We start from the raw sequence: 22,693 nt of genomic DNA on the forward strand, positions 1-22,693 counted from the left end.
CTGTAGACTCTTACCCACTGAGACAGGGCACTACTCTGTAGACTCTTACCCACTGAGACAGGCACTACTCTGTAGTCTAGACTCCTATCTAGACTTTTACCCACTGAGACAGGGCACTACTCTGTAGTCCAGACTCCTATCCACTGAGACAGGCACTACTCTGTAGTCCAGACTCTTACCCACTGAGACAGGCACTACTTTGTAGTGCAGACTGGCCTTAGACCCAAAAGAATCCTGCTGTAGCAAGTCTTTCTCTGTACTGCCAGCTCCCAAAAAGACTTATGAAAGCTTGGCCTTACTTTAGGCTTGTCCCACTCCTATAATTGAAATTAACCCGTTCATTTTAATCTACATTCTGTTGGATGACTCATTGCCTCACCTCTCCACATTCCTCATACTGCTTTTTCTGCATTTGGTCCATGATCCAGTCTTTCTTCCGAGACCTCTCCAGAAGTCGCCCCACCCCCCTTTTCTTTTTTTCGAGACAGGGTTTCTCTGTATTGTTTTTCAGAGGCTGTTCTGGAACTCGCTCTGTAGACCAGGCTGGCCTCGAACTCACAGAGATCCGCCTGCCTCTGCTGGGATTAAAGGCGTGGGCCATCAATGCCGGCTTCCCACCCCTTCTTCCTGCCTAGCTATTTGCCATTCAGCCCTTTCTTAAACTGATCACAGTGACACCTCTTCACAGCTTCCTGAATGCTGGTCTTTTAAGTTAGTGTGCTGTCTGTGACTGCAGGAGCACCTGGAGGTCAATGGACAATGTTTGGGAACCGCTTCTCTCCTTCCACCCACTATGGCATTTGGGGACCCAACAGTCTTACTATACTAGCTCTGCACATATTTTTTTGTTTCAGAGACAAGTGCAGCACACACTGGTCTCAAACTTGCTATGTAGCTGCGATGTTACTGTGGACAGTCAACCTTACAGGATTTGGAAGGAGCGGAGAAACAAGCCTCAAGGCACAATGCTTAAGAAAACACACTCAGCCAGGCCGTGGTGGCGCATGCTTTTGATCCCATCACTTGGGAGACACAGGCAGGCAGATCTGTGAGTTCAAGGCCAGCCTGGTCTACAGAATTCCAGGACACTCAGGTCTGTTACACAGAGAAACCCTGCCTCAAAACAACAACAACAACAACAAAAAAAACAAAAAAAACAAAAAACCAAGCCCCCTCTCCCCCACAAAGTGATCTCAATTTGTCTTCTTGCATTGCTAGGAGGTAGAGATGTGGCCCAAGATTGAAAAAACAAAAACCACATGACAACTGTCTCAAATGTCTTAGATTTAATCATTGGAAGCAAACTAAATGGAAAGCTTACAATAGAGAAGAGATACATGTCAGTGCTTTTTGCAAACTGAGATGGGACAGACTGGGGCTGCCCCTCAACTTGATCCTTTGCAAACAAAGATGTCCACAGTGTTCCTGGAACTCTGGCTCAGGAAAGGGGAGACCGCTGGTTGTGCACATTGAAGTCATCTTGCTCACCACTCACTCCTGGCCAGCATCTGGAGCACTGCTTTGCCGGCTCTGGTCATCACCCTTCTTCTTGTGGCCAGAGACAATGTCATCAATCCGCAGAAGCAGAACTGCAGTCTAAGAGAAACCAGTCCAAAGAGGTCAGCAGAGAAGGGAAAGACACTGCCTTCTTTTAGCAGTATCTCCTCCCACAGAATTACCATTTTATCTGGAATCTTCCCTTTAGAGTTGTGAATGAACAAAGCAGCCCTCCCTAAGCAAGGGATGTAGCTTGTGCCTTGTTACACCGTTTCTAAGAAGCTAAAGGTAAGCAGGGAAATGGACTTCCTTGGGAGCTCTTTGGGGAATACTCTGCCTTTGATGGCCCCTCCCTTCAGACAAAGCAGGTAGCTGTCTGTCAGCACACGCACACTTGGGGAACTTACCTCCACTGCTGTTTTGTACGTCTGTAGCTTCACAGCCAGCGGCTCCCATATACCCAGCTCTTTCATGTCTACCAAGGTACCAGTCTCACCATTCACACCCCAGGTCTCACAGTTCTCCTGAGTGTGCTTGGCCTGCAGGTGGGACAAGCATGTGTGCTTATGAGCATACACAGAATGGCAGAAAACAAAAACATCTCCTTAGGCCAAACACAGCTCGCCTTGCCCTGGCAAGGCATGCGCACAGAGAAGAACTCACCCGCAGGGAGGTAAGCAGCCGAATGGTGCTGGCCCCACAGTTCTGGATCAAGGTGCGCGGGATGACCTCTAGCGCCTGGGCCACGGCTCTATAGGGCCATTGTTCCACACCAGTCATGGCCTTCGATTTTTCTGTCAAGGCATGGGCCACAGCCATCTCCGAGGCTCCACCACCAGGCACCAACTGAGGGTCCAGGAGGACGTTTCGGCACACTTGCATGGCATCCTGGAGGTTGCGTTCTACTTCCTTGGGGAAGCAGAGAAATGGTATAGTTGGCTCAATGACTCATGGAGAAATCAAGAGGCATCAAACAATTTCCTGAGTGACAAGTTGATTTTTATTTATTATTATTACTAATTATTATTATTATTTTGGTTTTTCGAGACAGGATTTCTCTGTGTAGTTTTGGAAACTGTCCTGGCACTTTCCCTGTAGACTAGGCTAGCCTTGAACTCAGAAATCTGTCTGCCTCTACCTCCTGGGTGCTGGGATTATAGGTGTGTGCCCCCACTGCGCAGCTGATTGACAAGTTTTTACAGTCTCAGAGGAGGGAAACTAGGAAAATCCTTGTGACTCCTATTAGTAAGAGAAGTTACAGGTGTGGTGGCACACACCTTTAATCACAGCACTTGGGAGGCAGAGGCAGGTGGATCTCTGTTAGTTTGAGGCCAGCTACACAGAGAAACCCTGTACCCCCCCCCAAAAAAAACCAAAAAAGGGTAAGAGAAAGAGAAGAATTTATGCTCTCATGAGTCAGAACTCAGGAATGTAAGTGAGCACAGGGGAGGGCCTGCAAGAGGATTATGGGATGGTACATCTCAACTATGAGGTTAGGTTTTTATGTACTGAACCAGAGTGACAACAAATTACATCCCATCCCTCCCTCTCTAGATGCGTCCTAGTTGCACGGTGCACTGCAAACTGTCTACTGCTTACCAGCTATGTATCTTGGGAAAGTCACGGGATTGTAATTTCAACTTGAAAATAATTAAGGGGGTGGGGAGCTGCAGACATGCTTAGTGGCTCAAGGGTCTTGCCAACAAGTCTGACCACCTAAGTTTGGTTCCTGGGACCCATATGGTAGAGGGAGAGAGAGCCCACAAATTGTCCCTCTACTTCTATACTAGCAGTGATGCTGAGTTTGTGTCTCAATTCTGTTAATAGCACAGTGGAGGCCAAGGCAGGGTTGCCACAAGTATGAGTCCACAATGAGCCACAAAAGTGAGGACCTGACATGCACGTGCTCTCGGTTCTCCCTCCTTCCCCCCTCCTCACCCTCCCATCCTTCTCTCAAGCACTAGGAATGTAGCTCAGGTGGTAGAATGTAGGTATAAAGCACCCTTAGCATGACATTAACAACATGGAGAAACAGACCTATAATCCTTTCATCAAAGCAAAGAAAGCTGGAGGGCCAGAACGTCAGGCTTTCTCAGCTACACATCAAGTTCAAGGCCAGCTAAAAGACACCCCCCCAAAAGCCGGGCGTTGGTGGCGCACGCCTTCAATCCCAGCACTTGGGAGGCAGAGGCAGGCGGATCTTTGTGAGTTCGAGACCAGCCTTGTCTACAAGAGCTAGTTCCAGGACAGCCTCCAAATCCACAGAGAAACCCTGTCTCGAAAAACCAAAAAAAAAAAAAACAAAAAAAAAAAAACAAAAAAACCCAGTGGTAAGGGTAGGAATCTATCGTCACAGATCCATTAAGTAGTAATTTTTGTTCGTAGACAAGGCCTATATTGTCCTTGCTGTCCTAGAATTCAGTAAGTAGACAGGGATGGCCTTGAACAAACCCACAGAGATCCACCTGTTTCTGTTTCCTGAGTGTTAGAATTAAAGGAATGTACCACTATAGCCAGTTGTCATTAATTTTGTTCTTTTGTTTCTGAGATTTGCTTATTTTGTGTGTGGGTGTGTCCACGAGTTTATGTGTATTTTGTGCCCTTGGAAGCCAGAGGATACCCTGAAAAAGCAGTAAGCGGTCAACCCCCAAGCCTCTCTCCAGTTCATTTTGTCTTGTTTGAGAGAGGGTCTCACTATGCAACCTGGTCTACAGAGTGAGTTCCAGGACAGCTAGAGCTGATATAAAGAGAAACCCTGTCTTGAAAACCAAACAAAGACGAGGCTAGCCTCATACTCTGGATGTAGGAGTTCACCACCCTTCTGAACCACCACCATGTCGGGATTATGTGGTGTAGGATCCGAACCCAGTACTCAATGGTCTCTTTAACCTCCTTACTGTCAGGGGAGTGGTTCTGCATATTTACAGACATGCAGCCACAGGCCAAAGGATCACACATGGATTGAAATGTAAAAAACTGCTAAAACACCTTTTCCTTTCTTTTTTTAAAGATTTATTTATTATAAATACAGTGTTCTGTCTGCATGTGTCCCTGCAGGCCAGGAGAGGGCACCAGATCTCATTATGGATGGTTGTGAGCCACCATGTGGTTGCTGGGAATTGAACTCAGAACCTCTGGAAGAGCAGCCAGTGCTTTTAACCCCTGAGCCATCTCTCTGGCCCCCAATGTTTTTTTTTTTCTTTTAAAGTTGACACACTAAGTTTGCTATTGTGATGAAAAGCTCACAATACAAGGATGGAACAATGGCCTTTCCTTGCTCACACATACCAAGGTTCACTCACCGACAGAATCTCCTTGCTGGCTCCTCTAAGAAGAATGGTGCAGGCCTTTGGGTCTTTGCACTCAGTGATGAAAGTGAAGTATTCATCTCCAATCTTCTTGATTTCCAATAGGCCTGCACCTGTACCAACATCTTCTTCTCTTAGCTCCTCTGGTCGGCTGACTATCCGTGCCCCACAGGCTCTATTGGATGGAGAAGGTAGAGAGGATAGGATTTCAGATGCTTTTATCCATCTAGTAGTCTACTAGAGTCTGTAGTTAGAAATTAGAATAAAATATATTCCTAGAAGAGACTCACAAAGCTGTTGTCTAACCTCCACATGTGCACTGTGGCATATTTGTGTACCCCTCACATCACACAACCACACCAAGGAATGGAAAAGGACGGTACAAAAACAAGCAAACACAAAGCCAAAAGTCCAGCAACCAAAAATCAGAAGATTCTGAGAAAAAGTTGGAGCTAGGCGTTGGTGGCACGCGCCTTTAATCCCAGCACTTGGGAGGCAGAAGCAGGAGGATCTCTGTGAGTTTGAGGCCAGCCTGGTCTACAGAGTGAGTTCCAGGACAGCCTCCAAAGCTACACAGAGAAATCTTGTCTCGAAAAAACAAACCAACAACAACAACAACAACAAAAAGTTGGGATACACATCGTGTGGTGGTCTAAATGTACTTGGTATCCATAATCTCATAGGGAGTGGCACTATTAGGAGGTGTGACTTTGCCTGAGTGGGTATGGCCTTGTTGGAGAAAGTGTCACTGTGGGGTGGTAGGCTTTGAGGTTTCCTGTGCTCAGTGTTCAGTACATTTCCTGCTGCCTACAGTATACAGAATTCTCAGCTTCTACTCCAGCAACACATCTGTCCATATGCCACCATGCTCCCCGTCATGATGATAAAGGACTGATCCTCTGAAACTGTAAGCGAGCCACCCCAATTAAATATTTTCTTTTTAAGAGTTGAGGTGGAGGGCTGGAGAGATGGCTCAGAGGTCCTGAGTGCAATTCCTAGCAACTGCAAGTGAGATCTGGTGCCCTCTTCTGGCCTGCATAAATAAATCTTAAAAAAAAAAAAAAAAAGCTGAGGTGGTGCAAGGTGGTGGTGGCATATGCCTTTAATCCCAGCACTCAGGAAGGCAGAAGCAGGCAGATCTACAGAGTGAGTTCCAGGAAGACCAGGGCTGTTAACACAGTGAAACTATATCTCAGATTCACCCTCCACCAAACAAACAAAAAAACAGTTGCAGTGGTCCTGGTGAAGACTGCAATAGAAACCCTAAGACACATATCTACAATTCTAGGAGGATTGTCGGTTTAAGTACAGCTTGGAATCCCAGACCACTGTAGATTATAAAAATGACCAACTGCCACCCTTTGTCTATAAATTTATGGGTATATGGAGACAACTAAGATACAGACATTATGGCTAGAACCATTTTGGAGCAAGCATTAAGGAAACTCCAATTTGTGTCATGTCTATGTGAGGTATAGTTGGTTTACCATGTGCCTATGTGTGGTACAGTTGGATCTCATGTATCTCTCCAAAACTCCAAATTCTAAAGTATTGTTTCCTCAGGCAATGTCAATGGAGTGGTAAATAGAGCTTTTTAGGAAGCTTTTCAGGACCAAAATCAACCAACCAAAGACCTGAACCTTCCCAACTGTGAGCTAAAACAAACCTCTTCTCAGGTATTTCCTTAGTGGTAAGAACTAACTAACCCAGTAGGATAGCTTTTGTTGTTGTTATTTTGCTTTGTTTTTCCAGACAGGGTTTCTCTGTGTAGACCAGGCTGGCCTCGAACTCACAGACATCTACCTACCTCTGCCTCCCGAGTGCTGGGATTAAAGGCGCATGCCACCAACGCTGGCTTAGGTTAGCTTTTTAAAAAATTACATCTAAGCTGGGCGGTGATGGCGCACACCTTTAATCCCAGCACTCAGGAGGCAGAGGCAGGCGGATCTCTGTAAGTTCGAGACCAGCCTGGACTACCAAGGGAGTTCCAGGACAGCCTCCAAAGCCACAGAGAAACCCTGTCTCAAGAAAAAAAAAAAAAAAAAAAAACACATCTATTTACTGTGTGTGTAGGACAACTTCTGAAGTCAGTTCTATCTGCCCTGTAGGTCCCAGGATCAAGCACATGTTGTTAAGATGAAATAACAGCAGGAGTCTTTAGACACTGAGCCATCAATACCCCCTTCCCGTCCCCCAAACAAGGCAATCAATCCACTTCCCTCAGTCTTCTAGAGTGCTGGGATTGATTTTGAGCCCTAAGTCTGATTGTTTTGTTTTTAGATGTCTCATATAGCTTAGGCTATTTGGAAATTCCCTATATAGTTGAAAATAACTTTCAATTCTTGCTCTGGCCTCCCCAGTGATGGAATAACAGGTCCACATCACAAAGTCCAGCTTTAAAACAAGTGCGCTCTCCCCCCCATACATGTGCAAACCAGAGACAACTTTGTGGAGTCTGATCTTTCTTTCCACCTTTCCATAGGTTCTGGGGATCTAACTCAGTTCTTCAGGCTCTTACAGCAAGTCGGCAAGTACCTTCACTTTGTGAATGCTCAGCCAAACCAGGGGTTTCACTCTTTAATGTGGGTTAGGAGTTAAGGAGTTAATTCTCTACTTTCAGGTGATTAGGCTTGGTGGCAAGCGTCTCTACACTGAGCTATTTCAAGCATAACCATCAAGTTTTGTTTGTTTTTTAATTAATTAATGGTTGTGAGCCACCATATGGTTGCTGGGAATTGGACCTCTGGAAGAGCAGTCAGTGCTCTTAACCTCTGAGCCATCTCTCCAGCCCACCATCAAGTTTTATTTTTATTTTTGGTTTTTGAGAGGGTCTCTCTGTATAGGCCTGGCTGTGTTAGAACTTGTTCTGTAGATCAGGCTGGCCTTGAATTCAATAAATCAGCCTGCTTTTGCCTTCTAATGACTAGGATCAAATTTTTCTCTCTAGTTTTTCTAGACAGTATTTCTTTGTGTAGCCCTAGCTGTCTTAGAACTCAGAGATCTACCTGCCTCTGCTTTTTGAGTGCTGGGACCTAAGTATGTATTAAAGATGCTTTTTCTTAAGAGACAGGCCTTTCAAGGGCTAGAGATACAGCCTGAGGGAAGAAAACTTGCTCAGTCTGCATGTGGACAGAGCTTAGCCCCCAGCACTCCCAAATGCTAGGTTAGAACTGGGGAGCTAGAGGTCACCATGTTTTTCTTTTAATAAAATTTTGATGGTATTTGTTGCAAGATATTTGATTACACTATGTAAAGACATGTAGGCAGGGAGCATAGGCAGGAATTCTGGGAAGAGGAAGAAAAGGATGAATCCAAGCACTCTTGAGAGATGCCAGGAGATGCAGAGCAAGTAGGATGTGCTGGAGGAGAGGTAACAGCCATGTACCACATGGCAGAATGACTAGTTAGAAACAAGCCTAAGCTATAGGCCAAGCTTTCATAATTAATAAGAAGTCTCCATGTCATTATTTGGGAGCTGGTGGGACAGAGAAAGATTTGTTACAGGTACTTTCTGACACCTTTCTGGACTAGAACGTACTGTGTCAAACTAAACAGCCTGTCCTTGCCCCTAAATGTGTATCATCTCGGCCAGCTGGAAGACTGGCTAGAAAGATAATTCAGTAGTTAAGAGCTCTTCCAGATCTTAGTCCCATTCCTAGTACCTACATTACTTCTCTAACAACTGTCTGTTAACTCCAACTCCAGGAGACAGATGCTGTTGTTTGGCCCCCTTGGTTACCTGAACTCATACAGCCACCTATGACACATACAAACAAACAAACAAATCTGTCTTTAAAAATCTGAGATATGGCCTTATACTCTGAACTCCTGATTCTCCTGCCTTTGCTACCGAGTGTTGGAGTTATGAGCAGGCATCACTATGGCCAGCAACGAAATTAGGTATCCTGGATGTAGGCATCAGTGTTTAAACAACTACCAGAAATCAGTTTCAATCACTACAGAAAATTAACCCTTCAAGCCAGTTAATATAGTTTACCAGCCCTGTGTGGTAGCACACACCTATAGCCCAGAACTGGGGAGAGACAAGAGGATTGCTGCAAATTCAAGGTCAGACTGGGTTTCAGAATGAGCTGCAGGCCATCAAAAGATACAGAGCAAGGTCTTGTTTCAAAACACCAAATCAGTCAATCAAAGACATTGCTTTTACCACTGAGCCATCTCACTGGCTGAGAGAACAGAGCTTTTTGACAAGCAGTTATTACAACCTGTACAATTTCAGGCAACGACTATACTAAAAAAAGGAAAGAAAGAGAAAGAGAAATACTGCCTTAGCTGACTCACTTACCTAGCAATGCGATTATTGTCTGTCTTCCGGACTCTGCGAATAGCTGTGACATTGGCCCGCATGAGGTAGTGCTGAGCTAAATCTGAAAGTCAAGAGCAGTGTCAGCCAGATAACCCAACTCCAGCCTCTGAACTGCTTGTATTCCTAACACATTCTAAACATCACATGATGTATCCTTGGACAAAAGCAAGTCAAACCCCCAACCCTCCTCTACCTCAAAGGCAGGCTTGAGAGGCAGATGACGCCCTACCTGAGATACCCTTCTCTGTGATGACCACGTCGGGTTTCAGCTGGATAATGTCCTCACACAGCTGCTGGATGTACTCTTCTTCCATCTGCAGGATTCGGGTGAAGTCCTCCTCTCGTGTAATCTCAATGTCGGTCTGTGAGTGAAGACAAGACATGAAAACTGGAGATATGCCTCAGAAGTCACAGTTGCCTGTAATTTCAGCCCCAAGGGAATCAAACACCCCCTTCTGGACTGCACCCACAGACACATGATGTTCCCCGGCTCCATATGCCTGGCCAGGCATACACACAACAAACATTAAAAACTTTAAAATCTCTGGGCTGATGAAGCTATTCAATTGCCATCCCAATTACTGTATTCCCTCCACCCAGCCCTCTCATGCATTCCAGAAACCATGAATCTGAATGTTGAAACCAGGTGTAACTTTACTTACCAGTTAACGCAGCACATCTGAGTTGGGCCTTCTGTCTTACTAGCTGATGTTCACGAATAATTTTTAGGTCTTAATTCCTGTCCCCCACCTTTGGATTTTTGGGGCAAGGTCTTACTTTCTTTATGCAGGCTAATCTCATCCTCAGCCTAAGTGCTGGGATTATAGGTCTAAGTATCCATTTCCCTGAATTAACCTGATTTTTGTTTTCAACCATTTCTAATAAGACCCACTGGCTTGAAACCCGTAAATCCCTATACTTTGCAAAAATCCCTTTAGCAGTAAAAAAGATCTCAAGACTCTAGATGCTCCTGATACATTCGAAGAGGTGGGTCACAGGTGGCGGTGGTGGCAGACTTTAATCTCAGCAGAAACAGGCGGATCTCTGTGAGTTTGAGGCCAGCCTGGTCTACAGAGTGAGTTCCAGGACAGCCTCCAAAGCTCCAGAGAAACTGTCTCAAAACAACAACAGCAACAACAAAAAACTGGGTCACACCCACCTCTAATTCCAGCACTCAGGAGGTCAGGGCAGGCAGATTCCTAGCCTGGTCACACAGCAAGTTCTAGACCACCCAGGATTCAGAGTAACACTGTCTAAATCTTCCTAACCCAACCCACAAATATCCCCAAACCAAAACCTTATGGATTTAAGCTAGGTTTAAACTGTACCACAGTCAAATACAGGTTAATCTTGAATACAGGACTTTTTTTTGGGGGGGGTCATACTTTCCCCTCAATTCTGGGCTTCAGAATCCTTACTTAGTAAACAAAGCATTATCAAACTATTTGGAAGGACTACTGTGGTAAAGGACAATAAATAGCCGTTAGCATACAACTTTACTGTCACCTTCCCACATTAGTAGTTGAGAGCCCACCTTTAAAAACAAGACTGGCAAGCCAGGGCTGGTGGCACACACACTTTATCCCAGTGCTCGGGAGACAGAGGAAGGTGGACTGGATCTCTGTTAGTTTGAGTTCAGCCTGGTCTACAATGCTAGTTTCAGGACAACCAAAGCTAGGTAAAGAGAACCTGTCTCAGAAAAATAAAAAGTCCCACAAGGCTGAGAATCTTACCTGGCTTTCTCCTTTCTTGTACTCCAGAGAAGAATCCAGTAGCACAATTCGAGGATTCTTGATATAGCGGCGCATTCGTGGATGGGTCACATCCTTGTTAATCATGACTCCACGTAAGACACACGAGTCTTCAATGATGCCCCCAGGGATCTGAACCAAGGAAGATTTGTTGTATTATACAATCAAGAGGCAATAACTGGGACTATCATACATCACACAGCACTTGCTTTCCTGGGTCCAAGCCTCAAACAACACACACAAACCTCAAATCCATCTCCATATATGCTTCTTTCCCAAATGACTATTTTAAGATTCCAGGGTATCTTTTTTCCATGAAACTCAAAAACAAAATAATGAGTGGGCAGACAGTGAAAGGCTTGCTGATAAATTTCAGGCAGGTCTGAGCTACACAGTGAGTGCCAGGTCTTTCAGGAATACAGCAAAATGGCTGCAAATTATATATTTTTTTTGTTGTTTGTTTTGAGACAGTCTCTCTGCAGAGTGCTGGCCACCCTGAACTCACAGAGAGCCACTAAATGCTGAGATTAAAGTTGCTCACCACTAGGCCTGGCTCCAAGTGTGTCTGATTCTAGGAGGCATGCTAAATAAATCTGGACCATGACACTCAACCTGAATGATAGCTAAGACCCACAGAAATGAATTGTCTTGACAAAAGATCTAAAAGGAACTTCATTAGGGTATTCCCAGTTTTAGGCTTGTGCTCCATCTGCTGGTTATAAACTAGTATACTAGCTATGACACATTTAGATCTTAAATTTAATAAAAATAGGAACGCTTCTGTGTTTATTAGTACTTGTTAGATTTACTTTTTAAGTGTATGGTCATCAATCTCGGCTCTCAACTTGATTAACTAACACCCAAACAGCTGGCACACCTGTGAAGGATTTTTCTTTTTAGTTTTCGAGACAGGGTTTCTCTGTGTAATGAAGGATCTTTCTTGACTGGATCATTTGGCATAGAAAAGACCCACCTTAAGTCTGGGCAACAGTCCGGTGGCTGTAAGGATTCAGGCATTTTGCTGGCCTGCCCGTTTACCTGGCAGAATGCACTCAGGCAGTACCCTGGTCAGCCCAGGTGCAAAGGTCCCCTTTAAAAGACAGACCCCTGCCCACTTAATGCTCTTTTGCCCTCTTTGCTCTCCTCTCTTGGTCTCTCACCCTTTCTCTCTTCACCCCCCTTTAATAAACTCCATGGTTAATGTATCTCTTGGTTGGTGTTCCATAACGTCTTTAATCTGAGCAGAACAACAGTGGCAGCCCCATAAAGGGACGAGGAAGAAGGAAGGTTTTGCTGTTTGCTTGCTCTCATTCTCACTGGCAAACTCATGTGTCCCGTGCTGAGGCGTTAGTCTTCAGTCTTCAGTCTACTTGGAATCCCTAGCTGAGACAACTAGCCTAGTGGACTGAACCAATACCAAATTCTTGTTTTTTTCTGTCAGGAGACAGGCACTCTACTAAAGCTCCTTTTAATATTCATTTTATCAATGTTTTCTAGAAAACACTGGTTAGTGTTTTGCCTGCATGTATGTGTAATATCTGTGTCTAGTAATATGTGTCCTCAGAAGTCAAAAGAAGGAATCAGGCTCTCTGCAACTGGAATTATGGATGGCTGTGAGACACCATGGTATACTGGGAATCACACATGGGTCCTGTGCATGAGCTAGCTCTTAACTGCTGAGCCATTTCTCCAGCCCCAGACCTGTAAAAATTTATATCCTCACCAGTGACTAATTGAGATCCACATGCGTAAATATGGACATACCAATCTATTTCCTTACCCTTTGTAAACCAGTGAAGCTAACAAAAATTTCAGGAATTCCTTCTTGACACTCTCTTATGGTTTTATTTTCCAGGTTCTCAGTCCAGTTTGCCTTTCTAGCTCTAAAGACATCCTCCTCTTCTGAAGCAGAGTGACCATAGTTAAGTGGAGAGACAGTTAACTCTCAAGCACACACTGGACCAGCTTACCTTTTCCACCCTTGCGTACTTCTTGATGTCAATTTCCTTTCGGCCATTCTCTTCAAACTGCACAGTCTTGACAGCATCCAAGGCAATATTGCATGCCAAAGAGGACCACCGACTGATGACTTTTGTAGTAATAGAGCTATTGATGATGTTCAGCATCACCTCACGGTTATTGACATCAACAGGGATACTGGAAAAAGAAACCCAGGTAACTTGCTCAGCAATCCCATAAAATGTTTAACACAGTACCTCAGAGCGTACAACTGCAGGCCTAGAGGCAGAATGAGAATGAGGGGTTCTATTCCCTTGTAGGAAACTTATGTAGAACATACACACCCACACACACATTATAATGAAGTGACTTTCATATACTGCTAAAATTCTCCAAACATTACAAGGCATGTATTGTAACATACAATTATCAAAGCACTTGAGAGGCTGACAGAGAAGATCAGAAAGAAGTTCAAGTTCTTCGGTGACACATAAGTAAGATCCAGGCTAACCTGGGCTACCTTGAGAAAAAAAAGTTGAGAGGGTGACATTTTGAGGGAAGAGGGAGAAGGATATGTAAACTGGGCATTGTGGCATATGACTTTAATACCAGCATGAGAGCAAGCACAGGTGCTTGAGGTAGCAAGACCTAGAGTTACAGATAGTCGTAAACCTCCCGAAATGGGTGCTGGGAACTAAACTCAGGTCCTCTTGAAGAGCAATCTCCCCAGCTCCTTGGTTTTACTTTAAGCAACAATACAAATTTCATTTATGCCAAGTATGGCAGGCACATGCCTTTAATCCCAGCACTCAGGAAGCTAGCTAAGGTCACACAATGAGACTTTACCTAAAAACCAAAGCCCACCAAAATAAGCATTTCTTTTATAATACTGTTTTATGACTCCTATCATTTTGTAACTAAAATTCCCAAATTAGGTGAAAGTTAGAAGTTATACAACATTTCTTTTGTTTGTAATTGTTTGGTTTTGTGGGCTTTTTTTGGGGGGGGGTGAGATTGTGAGTTTCTCTGTGTAATCCTGGTTATCCTCGAAGATCCAGCTTCCTCTGCATCCTGAATGCTGGAACTAAAGGCATGCACCACCAAACTGCCTTTTTTTTTTTTTTTTGAGACAGGTCTAATTATGCAGCTCTGGCTCTTCTGGAACTCACTATGTAAACCAGGCTGAGCTCCATCTTCCTCTGCTTTCCATGGGACACCATACCTGGCTTTGTTTTTAGGGTTTTTTTTTGAGAATCTCCCTTTGAATCATAAGTGCTGGTATTAAAGCTTGTACTCCAATCCCCACACAAAGTTTCTCTGTGTAATAGTCCTGGTCCTGGACTTACTCTGTAGACCAGGCTGCCTTGAACTCAGACACCTACCTGCCTCTCTACCTCTCGAGTGCTGGGATTAAAGTAGTATACCACTACCAAGCAGCAAAGGCATGCATTTTATATTTCCTTCCTTGTACTACTAGCACCAAGCAAATATAACCTAATTAGCAATTCTCTACGTTCAAGCAGCATTTTCAGCTGTGGTCCTCTTCATTTTAATGGAAAACTGCTAGCTGCTATCTTCACAGCACAGAGCAACCAAATTAGTAGTAGTCATACATGATGGTAGGACATAACAGTAAGTCTTGAATAACTCTAAACACCTCACTCCTTATGCTCCTCAGTAGACTCGAATATCTAGCTAGACAGGTCTAAGGATACATTTGATACATTTTTCCATGGCAGCTACTAACATGGCATGCATTAAAATTATTTTTCTCTTGGTATGTGCAGGTGTAAAGAACAGAGATCAACATCTTATGTCATTCTAGAGTTTGCCAGTTCCAACAGACTCAGCCCCAGGAGTCCTCCTGTCTCCACCTTCCCAACACTGGATCACAGACACAGGCGACTATCATTGTTCTCTCTCTAAAGCTGTGTGTGTGATATGTGTATGCATAGAGCATGTATGTGAGGTCAGAGGACAACTTTTTGGAGTCCTTCCTTTACATGAGTTCCAAGTATGAAACTTGGGTAACTGGTATTCCTTTTAATATTTATATACTTTCAGTGAATCTGGGGCTCCCACACTCCCCATTTCCAGCCCTGCATCCATACCTGATTTTCTTCAGAGTGCTGATCATATCATCCAGTGCCGTGCGGTAAGCACCAATCACCACTGTTGGGTGCATCTGCTGCTCTAGAAAGTGCTCAGCCACAGACAGCATTTCTCCCGCTGCAAAAAGATTACAGGCATCGTGGCAATGCATTTGAAAGTAGCAGGAAATGAAGGCAACTTAATTTCCTTATGCTTCTAAAAGATACTTTCCTAAAACAGATTCTCACTAAGATATACATTTAACTGTTAATACTGTTCCAAAATTTATATTTTACAGACGCCAATTAACATAGAAAACATCTATTGGATATATTTTAAATCAACATATGCTATAATTTCCTAACAAAAATGAAAATCCTTTTCTCCAAGAAAGACAAATACACAGGGGAAACATTTACTAACTCAACACCTTAGAACATAGCCAAACTGCAGGCACTAAAAACAAAGTGCAGACGCTGGGCTCACTAACCCCAGCACCGGGAGGCAGAGGCAGGAGGACCAGGAACTCAAGGCAAACCTTGAGACACCACCTGGCTGTTCTTAACAGACCATAACGTATTTCAAGTTATCTTGCCCAGGTATTTACTAGCATTTTTCTTTTTAGATTTTATGTGCGTGCTTTGTATGCATACATGCACGTGTGCCAAGTCTTGCTTGGTGCTTGAGGTTAGAAGATGGCATGGGACCCCTGGAACTAGAATTATGGATGGTTGTGAACAAATATATGGGTATTGGGAACCAAACCCAGGTCCTCTGCAATAGTAAGTGAGGTTGGAAATGGCTTAGAGATCAAGAGCTCTTAACTGCTCTTAAAGAGCACCTAACTCAGTTCCCATCACCCAAGTTAGGTGGTTCAAAACAACATGTAACTACAGCTTTGGGAGACCCAACACCTTCCTCTGACTTCTGTGGGCATCTGTATTCCTAAGAACATACCCTCAACACAGACACACACATTCATGTACATAATTTAAAATAAAACCTAACCAAACTCCCCACATGCATATAAAGACAAAAATAATTCATGTAAACATATCTGTCATAGGAGCCTGGCTTAAAAACGAAATTCTCTAAGCAAATCAACTCACATACAATAAAATATGCATTAGTTGATGAAAATGTTGTGATCAGAGAGAGTTATTAACCTTGTATTGCCTCTACCAATAGTTTGGAATTCACTACTTGTTTGTGGTGACTTCACAGAATTTAACAGATTTGTATAGCTCATACCCTAAACATAAAACAGCTCATACTACTCAAGAGTGCTTTACACTCTTATTGCAGAAAATACATTAAAAAATTATCAAGGAGCTCTACAACACACCTTATTTCTTGTGTGTGTGTGTGTGTGTATGGGTATTTTGTCTGACAGTATGTATGGGCACCACATGTATACCTGGTACCCGAGGATGCTAGAAGAGAGCATCAGATGTCTTGGGACTGGAGTTATAGACAGTTCTGAGATGCTACATGTATGCTGGGAATAAAAACCTGGCCCTCTACAAGAGCAGCCAGTGCTTTTAACTGCTGAGTCACCACCCCCAACATACCTTAGTTCTAATTTCCCTTTTCAACTTCCCACTTTCTTCTTACCAAGAATAATTACTGATGTGGTCCCATCTCCAACCTCTTCATCCTGGGTTCTGCTAATTTCAATCATGGACTTGGCTGCTGGATGTTGGACTTGAATCTGAAGGAAAAATCAAGCAAGACTACTCAAAGACTTAAAAAACAACGCAAAGACTTGTTTTTTCGTGTGTGGTTACACACGTCACAGTATGCCTGTAGAGACCAGAGGACAACTCCTGGTAACTGGCTGTCTCTTTCTACCATGTGGATGCTGGGGAGTGATCTCAGGCATGGCAGTAAGTTGAGCTATCTTGTCGGACCTCAACAATCTTAGCTTGGCCCTAACTGTTGAGCTTCTATTTCAATACACACTTCCTTCCTCCTTTATTTTACTGTACCTTTAAGATTAACCAAACCAAACCAAACCAACAACAAAAAAGTTCCAGGCCAGGAGTGTTAGCTCTTGCTTTTAATCCCAGAAGTGACAGGCAAGTTAGTGAATCTCTCTAAATTCTAGTTCAAGGCCACCCATACATAGCAAGCTCCAGTCCAGTCAAGGCTACATAGTTGAGGCCCTGTCTCAAAAACAAGAACTCCAGGGACTGGAGAGCTGTCTCAATGGTTGAAAGTGCTCGCTGCTCTTCCAGAGGACCACCCAAGTCCAGTCCATAGCACCACTGATGAGAGCTCACAACCACTCGAAACTCTCACCTTTAGAACAGCAGTTTCCAACTTGTGGGGCACATATCAGATATTCACACTATGATTCATAACAGTAGCAAAAGTATTAGCAATGAAAACAATTTTATGGTTGGGGGGGTCACTACCATTTGAAAAGCGTATTAAAGAGTCACAGCATTAGGAAGGCTGAGAACCACTGTTCTGTAAGATTCTATATCCTCTTTTGGCCCATAGGCAGGCACACAGACACACAACTCGAGCCCCCCTCCAATATCTTAAGCAGATCACTTTTCCAAGTTCTCCTTTTGTGGGGAAAAGTGTCACTGAGAACTCAGCCATTAAAACTTCTCGAGAACAGAACAGTTTTCTCAGCTTAGTATTGCAAGCACCATAGTGGCTGAACTGTGTCCTCTGATGATACACACAAAAGCCTAATCCTTAGACCCAGGAATTGGCTTTACTTGGAAGTAGGTCTTTGTATAAGTATTCAAATTAAAACGATGTCATACTCATTTAAGTCCCATCATTCTTTTAATACATACAGGACACACAAAAATTGTAACAGCACATGATTAAACAGAGATCCTGGGTTTACAAAGCAAAGGAAAGAGAAATACTATTAAAAGCTGCAAGAGATAAGGGATTCTTCCTTAGTCTTCAGAACCAGGCCCACTGATACCTTGATTTCAGACTTACAGCCTCAGTCTTCCCCTAGTCCCCTTTCTTGTTTGGTGCTGGGAACTGAAATGTACTCTAATACAGAGGTACACACCTTCTCCTTGGTTTGTGAGACATTATTGATGATAGATATTTTTGGATCCCCAGTAGTGGGTTTCTCAGCCAAAGCAGCAAGACAAATCAAGCCGAATTAAAAAGACCAGATTTGCCGGGCATTGGTGGCGCACGCCTTTAATCCCAGCAGAGGCAGGCGGATCTCTGTGAGTTCGAGGCCAGCCTGGTCTACAGAGTGAGTTCCAGGACAGCCTCCAAAACAATACAGAGAAACCCTGTCTCAGAAAAAACCAAAACAAAAAACAAAAAACAAAAAAACCCAGATTTAATGAGCAAAGCACTCCCCGGAAGTGAGGTGGGGGAGGGGAGAGGAGAAATCACATGGCAGGTCTAGGGATCAGATTGGAGCTAAAATACCCTGTAGGTCTCATTTTTTGAGCTCTGGGGGAGGAGCCTGGAATTTTGGCTGCCTGAGAGGCAGGATTTGGAGAGGGAGTGTGGCTAAGGCAGTTTCCAGCTAAAGAACTGATACATAGCCCAGGCTGTACTCCAATTCTCTTTTTCCTTTCTTTCTTTTTGTTTGAGACAGGGTTTCTCTGCTTTGAAGTCTGTCCTGGCACTCACTCTGTAGATCAGGCAGGCCTCAAACTAAAGAGATCCACCTGCCTCTGCCTCCTTTGTGCTGAGGTTAAAGGCGTGCACCACCAACGCCTAGCAAAGTACGATTACTCCAATTCTCAATTCTTCTGCCTCAGGTTCCTGAATGCTGGAATAACAGGCATACACAGCATCTGAAATTTCTGTTTTTAAATCACACTAGACTAGCCAGGCTTATGGTCCATATCTATAATCTGAGCACTCAGAAGCCTTGAATTCCCAATGTTGATTTCAAACTCCCAATCCTCCTATCTTTACCCCCTAAATACTGAGGTTACACGCACACTGCCATCATGCCTTGATAGCCATTGGATTTGAGACACAGTTACATAGTCTTTATAGCCTAGGCTGACCTTGACCTCATGACCCTATCTACCTCTGCCCCTAGAGTGCTAGGATTAGAGGAATACAACACCATGCCAAGGTTATCTACATGTGTCTGAACAGGCTTTTGGTATTTATAAAACTATCAGAAAAGGTGAGAAAAAACAAGACAAAAACAAAACCACACACCTCTCGAAGAATGGCATTGCCATCATTGGTCATCACGATGCCTCCCATTGGGTCCAAAAGCATCTAAGAAAAAGCAAAAGTGTTACAGATAACAAAAAAGGAGGACCTGGATTCTGAGTTCCAATAAAAGATAGTCCAACCTTCATCATAGATTTAGGTCCCAAACATGTCCGGATGATGTCTGCAATTGTCTGTTGGTAAGGAAACACAAAACAAATACAAATCAGAGAACAACTGCTTTGGAGAACAATAGACAGAACCAGTATTTTGTTTTAAACACAGTCTCACTAGTAGCTTTGGCTGGCCTTGAACTTAGAGATGGAACTAAAGGCATGCTCCACCATGCCCAGTTCAGAGCCAGTGTCTGACATTTATTTTGATGGGTATGAGCATTTTGCCTGAATGTGTGTTGGTGCACCAGATGCATGGTTGGTGGCCACAGAGACTTGAAGAACACATTAGATCCCCCCCAGAGTTATGGGAGGTTGTGAGTTACCACCTGGGTCTAGGGAACCAAATCTATCTTCTACAAGAATAAATGTTCTTAACTGCTGAGCCAACTCTCCAGTCAGAGTCAGCGTTTTATTTTTTCGTTCCTTCCCACCCCCATCCCAGAAGCAGGGTTTCTCTGTGTAACAGACCTAGCTGTCCTGGAACTTAATCTGTAGACCAGACAGGTTTCAACCTCAGAGATCTGCTTGCCTTTGCTTCCCAAGTGCTGGGATTAAAGGCACCACCTCCTGGCCAGAGTCAGTGTTTAACAATGACACTTGACAAGGAGGATGACAACTATTTACACACACAGCAATAAATGATCACATACGCACCCACACATGCATGCACACACAGCATACTACAGTTTAATGTCCTATGAGTCCAGTCTTAATATTTTCACCGACAGTGGCTCCCAGACCACCTCCAGTATCACTCATTCAAAAGATGTTTACTTGGGAGACAGAGGCAGGTGGATCTCTGTGAGTTCCTTGCCAGCCAGATAAGATCTTGTCTCCAAAGTGGGGGCAGGGGCAGGCCTAAAGAGATGACTCAGTGGTTAAGAGCACTGATTGCTCTTCTAGGGGACCCAAAATCCAAGTCCCAGCATCTACATGGGCCACAACAGTCTGTAACTCCAGTTTCAGGGGATCTGACAACCTCTTCTAACCTGCTTAAACACCAGGAATGCACATGGTACAGCAGGCAGGCAAAACACATAAAGTAAAATGAAAAAAAATCTTTAAAACAAGACAAAACCTCCTTCCCATCCCCCATCAAGGATTGCCTTGGAAAAGCAGTTTTTCCTTTGTTTAATTGTATACTCTGAAGCACAGGTCCATAGGAAGCGTATTATTACAAAAATGGAATCAGGGAGTCAGCCAGAAAAAACTTTTTAAAAAGAAGTATTTGCTTTTTTATGTACACTGGGGTTTTGCTTACATGCTTGTCTGTGTGAGAATGCCAGATAGCTGGAACTGGAGTTACAGACAGCTGTGAACTACCATGTAGGTGCTGGGAATTGAACCCAGGTCCTTTGGAAGAACGGGCAGGGTTCTTAACCACTGTGCCATCACTCCACCTCCAGAACAAATTTCTATAAACACGTAAATGTGCGCTACCTTAGCAGCATTGATATTTCCGGATTGAACTTTTCTTCCAGATTCACGCTTTGTATTCTGACCTAGAACAGATAAAAACACATGTTAATAACCTAGTGCACACAAGCAATTTATTTCCTAACTTAGAGAGAAAATGTGCCCTTTTTTAAATATGTATGTGTATGTCAGGCACACTAATGCTCAGCATAGTGTGGAGGTCAGAAGGCAGCTTTCAGGAGTTGATTCTCTTTATACCACATATACGCCAGGGTTACATGTGGTAATCAAAGCCAGGTGTGATGAGGCATGCCTTTAATTTCAGCAGTTTGGAGGCCAGCCTGGTCTCCATAGACAGAACTTGTTTCAAATGAAACAAAACGACAAAACACACCTCCAGTTATTAGGCAAACAAAACCAAACCCCCTAACCCAGCTCCTCACTTCTCTATTTTATATTTTAGCCCCAGGTATGCTAAGAGATAACCTGAAATGCCTCAGTGTCAGGGTCGCGATCAACACTTTCCTTGTAGGCTCACTTGTTTCCAGCAGGGAGTCATGTCCTAAGATCCCTGAATGGGCCTCAGTAGGTAGAAAAACGAGGCAATCGAATATCCCTCACATCCCCGGGAGCCTCAAGCGTCAGTGACCAAGAAAATCTGGTTGTAAAGATGGCTGTGTGTTCAAGAAAACTGGCTGTTCTGCCACGACACAGGTTCGACTCCCAGCCCCTGATGGTGGCTCACACCTGCCTGTAACTTCAGTTCCAGGGGATGTGATGCCCTCTTCTGGTCTCCACAGGCATGAGACACACATGTGGACATACATACATGCATGTAAAACACCAATACACAGAAAGACAGAAAAAAAAAACCGTACCAATCACAATATACTCAAAGAAAATTGAATTCTCGAGGAATCTCACGACAAAATAAGAAAAAGACTAAAGCCCGGGAGCGTCTAGACAGGAAACTTGTCTCGACGGAGACTAGTGCTAACTCCCTATGTGTCCTGGCCTGCTATTTGAGGCTAAACTCCATGGACTTCTCCTTGTGTGGGTGGGAGGGGTGGTGCCCCCGAACCCCTTTGTGACCACACCGAATAACAATCCTTTTCTGATTTTCTGTTTACTATGTCTAACTGATCGAACCCGGCTTACTCATCCTTAATAACTCGGGTAAGAGACAAGGAATTGGTGCTCTTTACTCAAGAGATGAATGTCATTCCCTAAAGAGGAAAGAAAACCAGAGGAACCTGGAGGACTTAACTGGTTGAGGCAGAGGTGTCATTTCAGAACAAGGGTCGCTGGATGCCCGCTAACTTGGACAAGATGCCACTTGCGATCTACCAGTAAAGGCAGCTTTACTTTACCAACTCAACTCACGGTTCTTAAAAGAACCACGGCAGCCTCCTAATTCTGACGTTGAAGCCTAAGTTAAGCGATCTGCCCTAAGCCACGCCGCTACTAAGGGCTGGCCTCAGGACACGGAGCAAGGCCTCACGTTAAGAATCACTATTCACTAACTACACGCCGGAAACCATGCTGTAAAGGACTCGGGGGCGTGGAGGGTGGCGGCTAAAGAACGGAACACGAGTGGGATGGAGCGCATGTAAAGACGCGCGACTCTGAGAGCGACAAGTCATTTTGTCAAAGGAGGGCGACGGGGGGTGGTAGGAGAGAAAAGCCAGAGAAGGCGCTCCCAGCACGAAAAGGCGACTGGAGGGTACGAGGGGGGCCGAGTCATGGCGGGACAGAGCCGGGCAACACTGGCCAGCGTGGGGAGAGAGGGACGGCGGGAACCACCGCCTCCCTGAATGAACTCACTGAGCACGAGCACTGGACGGTGGCCCATCATGGCGGCACGACGCAGAGCCGAGTACCCAGAGCTGGGGGAACCGGCAGAAGCTTCTGGAGAGAAGAGCAGCTAAGAAAACGCTGCCTCCTCTGGATCGACACAGAAACCTGCTACCCTAGAAGGGCCGCCAATCACTAAACCCA

General features: G+C 44.4%; 1 protein-coding gene across 1 annotated transcript; it reads right to left on the minus strand.

Annotated features, from left to right (window-relative positions):
* Positions 1–1,271: 1,271 nt before the first annotated feature.
* Cct3 (chaperonin containing TCP1 subunit 3) lies at positions 1,272–22,672 on the minus strand. Its single transcript, XM_040752480.1, has 14 exons — positions 22,520–22,672; positions 20,720–20,781; positions 19,247–19,297; positions 19,107–19,169; positions 16,548–16,644; positions 14,954–15,071; positions 12,854–13,040; positions 10,866–11,015; positions 9,362–9,494; positions 9,112–9,193; positions 4,800–4,980; positions 2,161–2,406; positions 1,905–2,036; positions 1,272–1,596 (listed from the first exon to the last, which is right to left on the minus strand). The coding sequence occupies exons 1-14, from the start codon at positions 22,548–22,550 to the stop codon at positions 1,492–1,494; spliced, it is 1,638 nt and encodes a 545-aa protein (XP_040608414.1). The 5' UTR covers positions 22,551–22,672; the 3' UTR covers positions 1,272–1,491.
* Between the last annotated feature and the right edge of the window lie 21 nt (positions 22,673–22,693).

Source organism: Mesocricetus auratus, unplaced genomic scaffold (assembly GCF_017639785.1).
Source record: "Mesocricetus auratus isolate SY011 unplaced genomic scaffold, BCM_Maur_2.0 Super-Scaffold_100009, whole genome shotgun sequence".
NCBI lineage: Eukaryota > Metazoa > Chordata > Mammalia > Rodentia > Cricetidae > Mesocricetus > Mesocricetus auratus.

Excerpts from the sequence above, each read along its gene's own strand:
- Cct3 (XM_040752480.1), bottom strand. The coding sequence starts at position 22,550 with ATGATGGGCCACCGTCCAGTGCTCGTGCTCA. Across the intron at positions 9,495-10,865 it reads ACAAGAAAGGAGAAAGCCAG|ACCGACATTGAGATTACACG; the intron begins GTAAGATTCTCA and ends CTTCACTCACAG. Across the intron at positions 9,194-9,361 it reads CACAGAGAAGGGTATCTCAG|ATTTAGCTCAGCACTACCTC; the intron begins GTAGGGCGTCAT and ends CTTGACTTTCAG.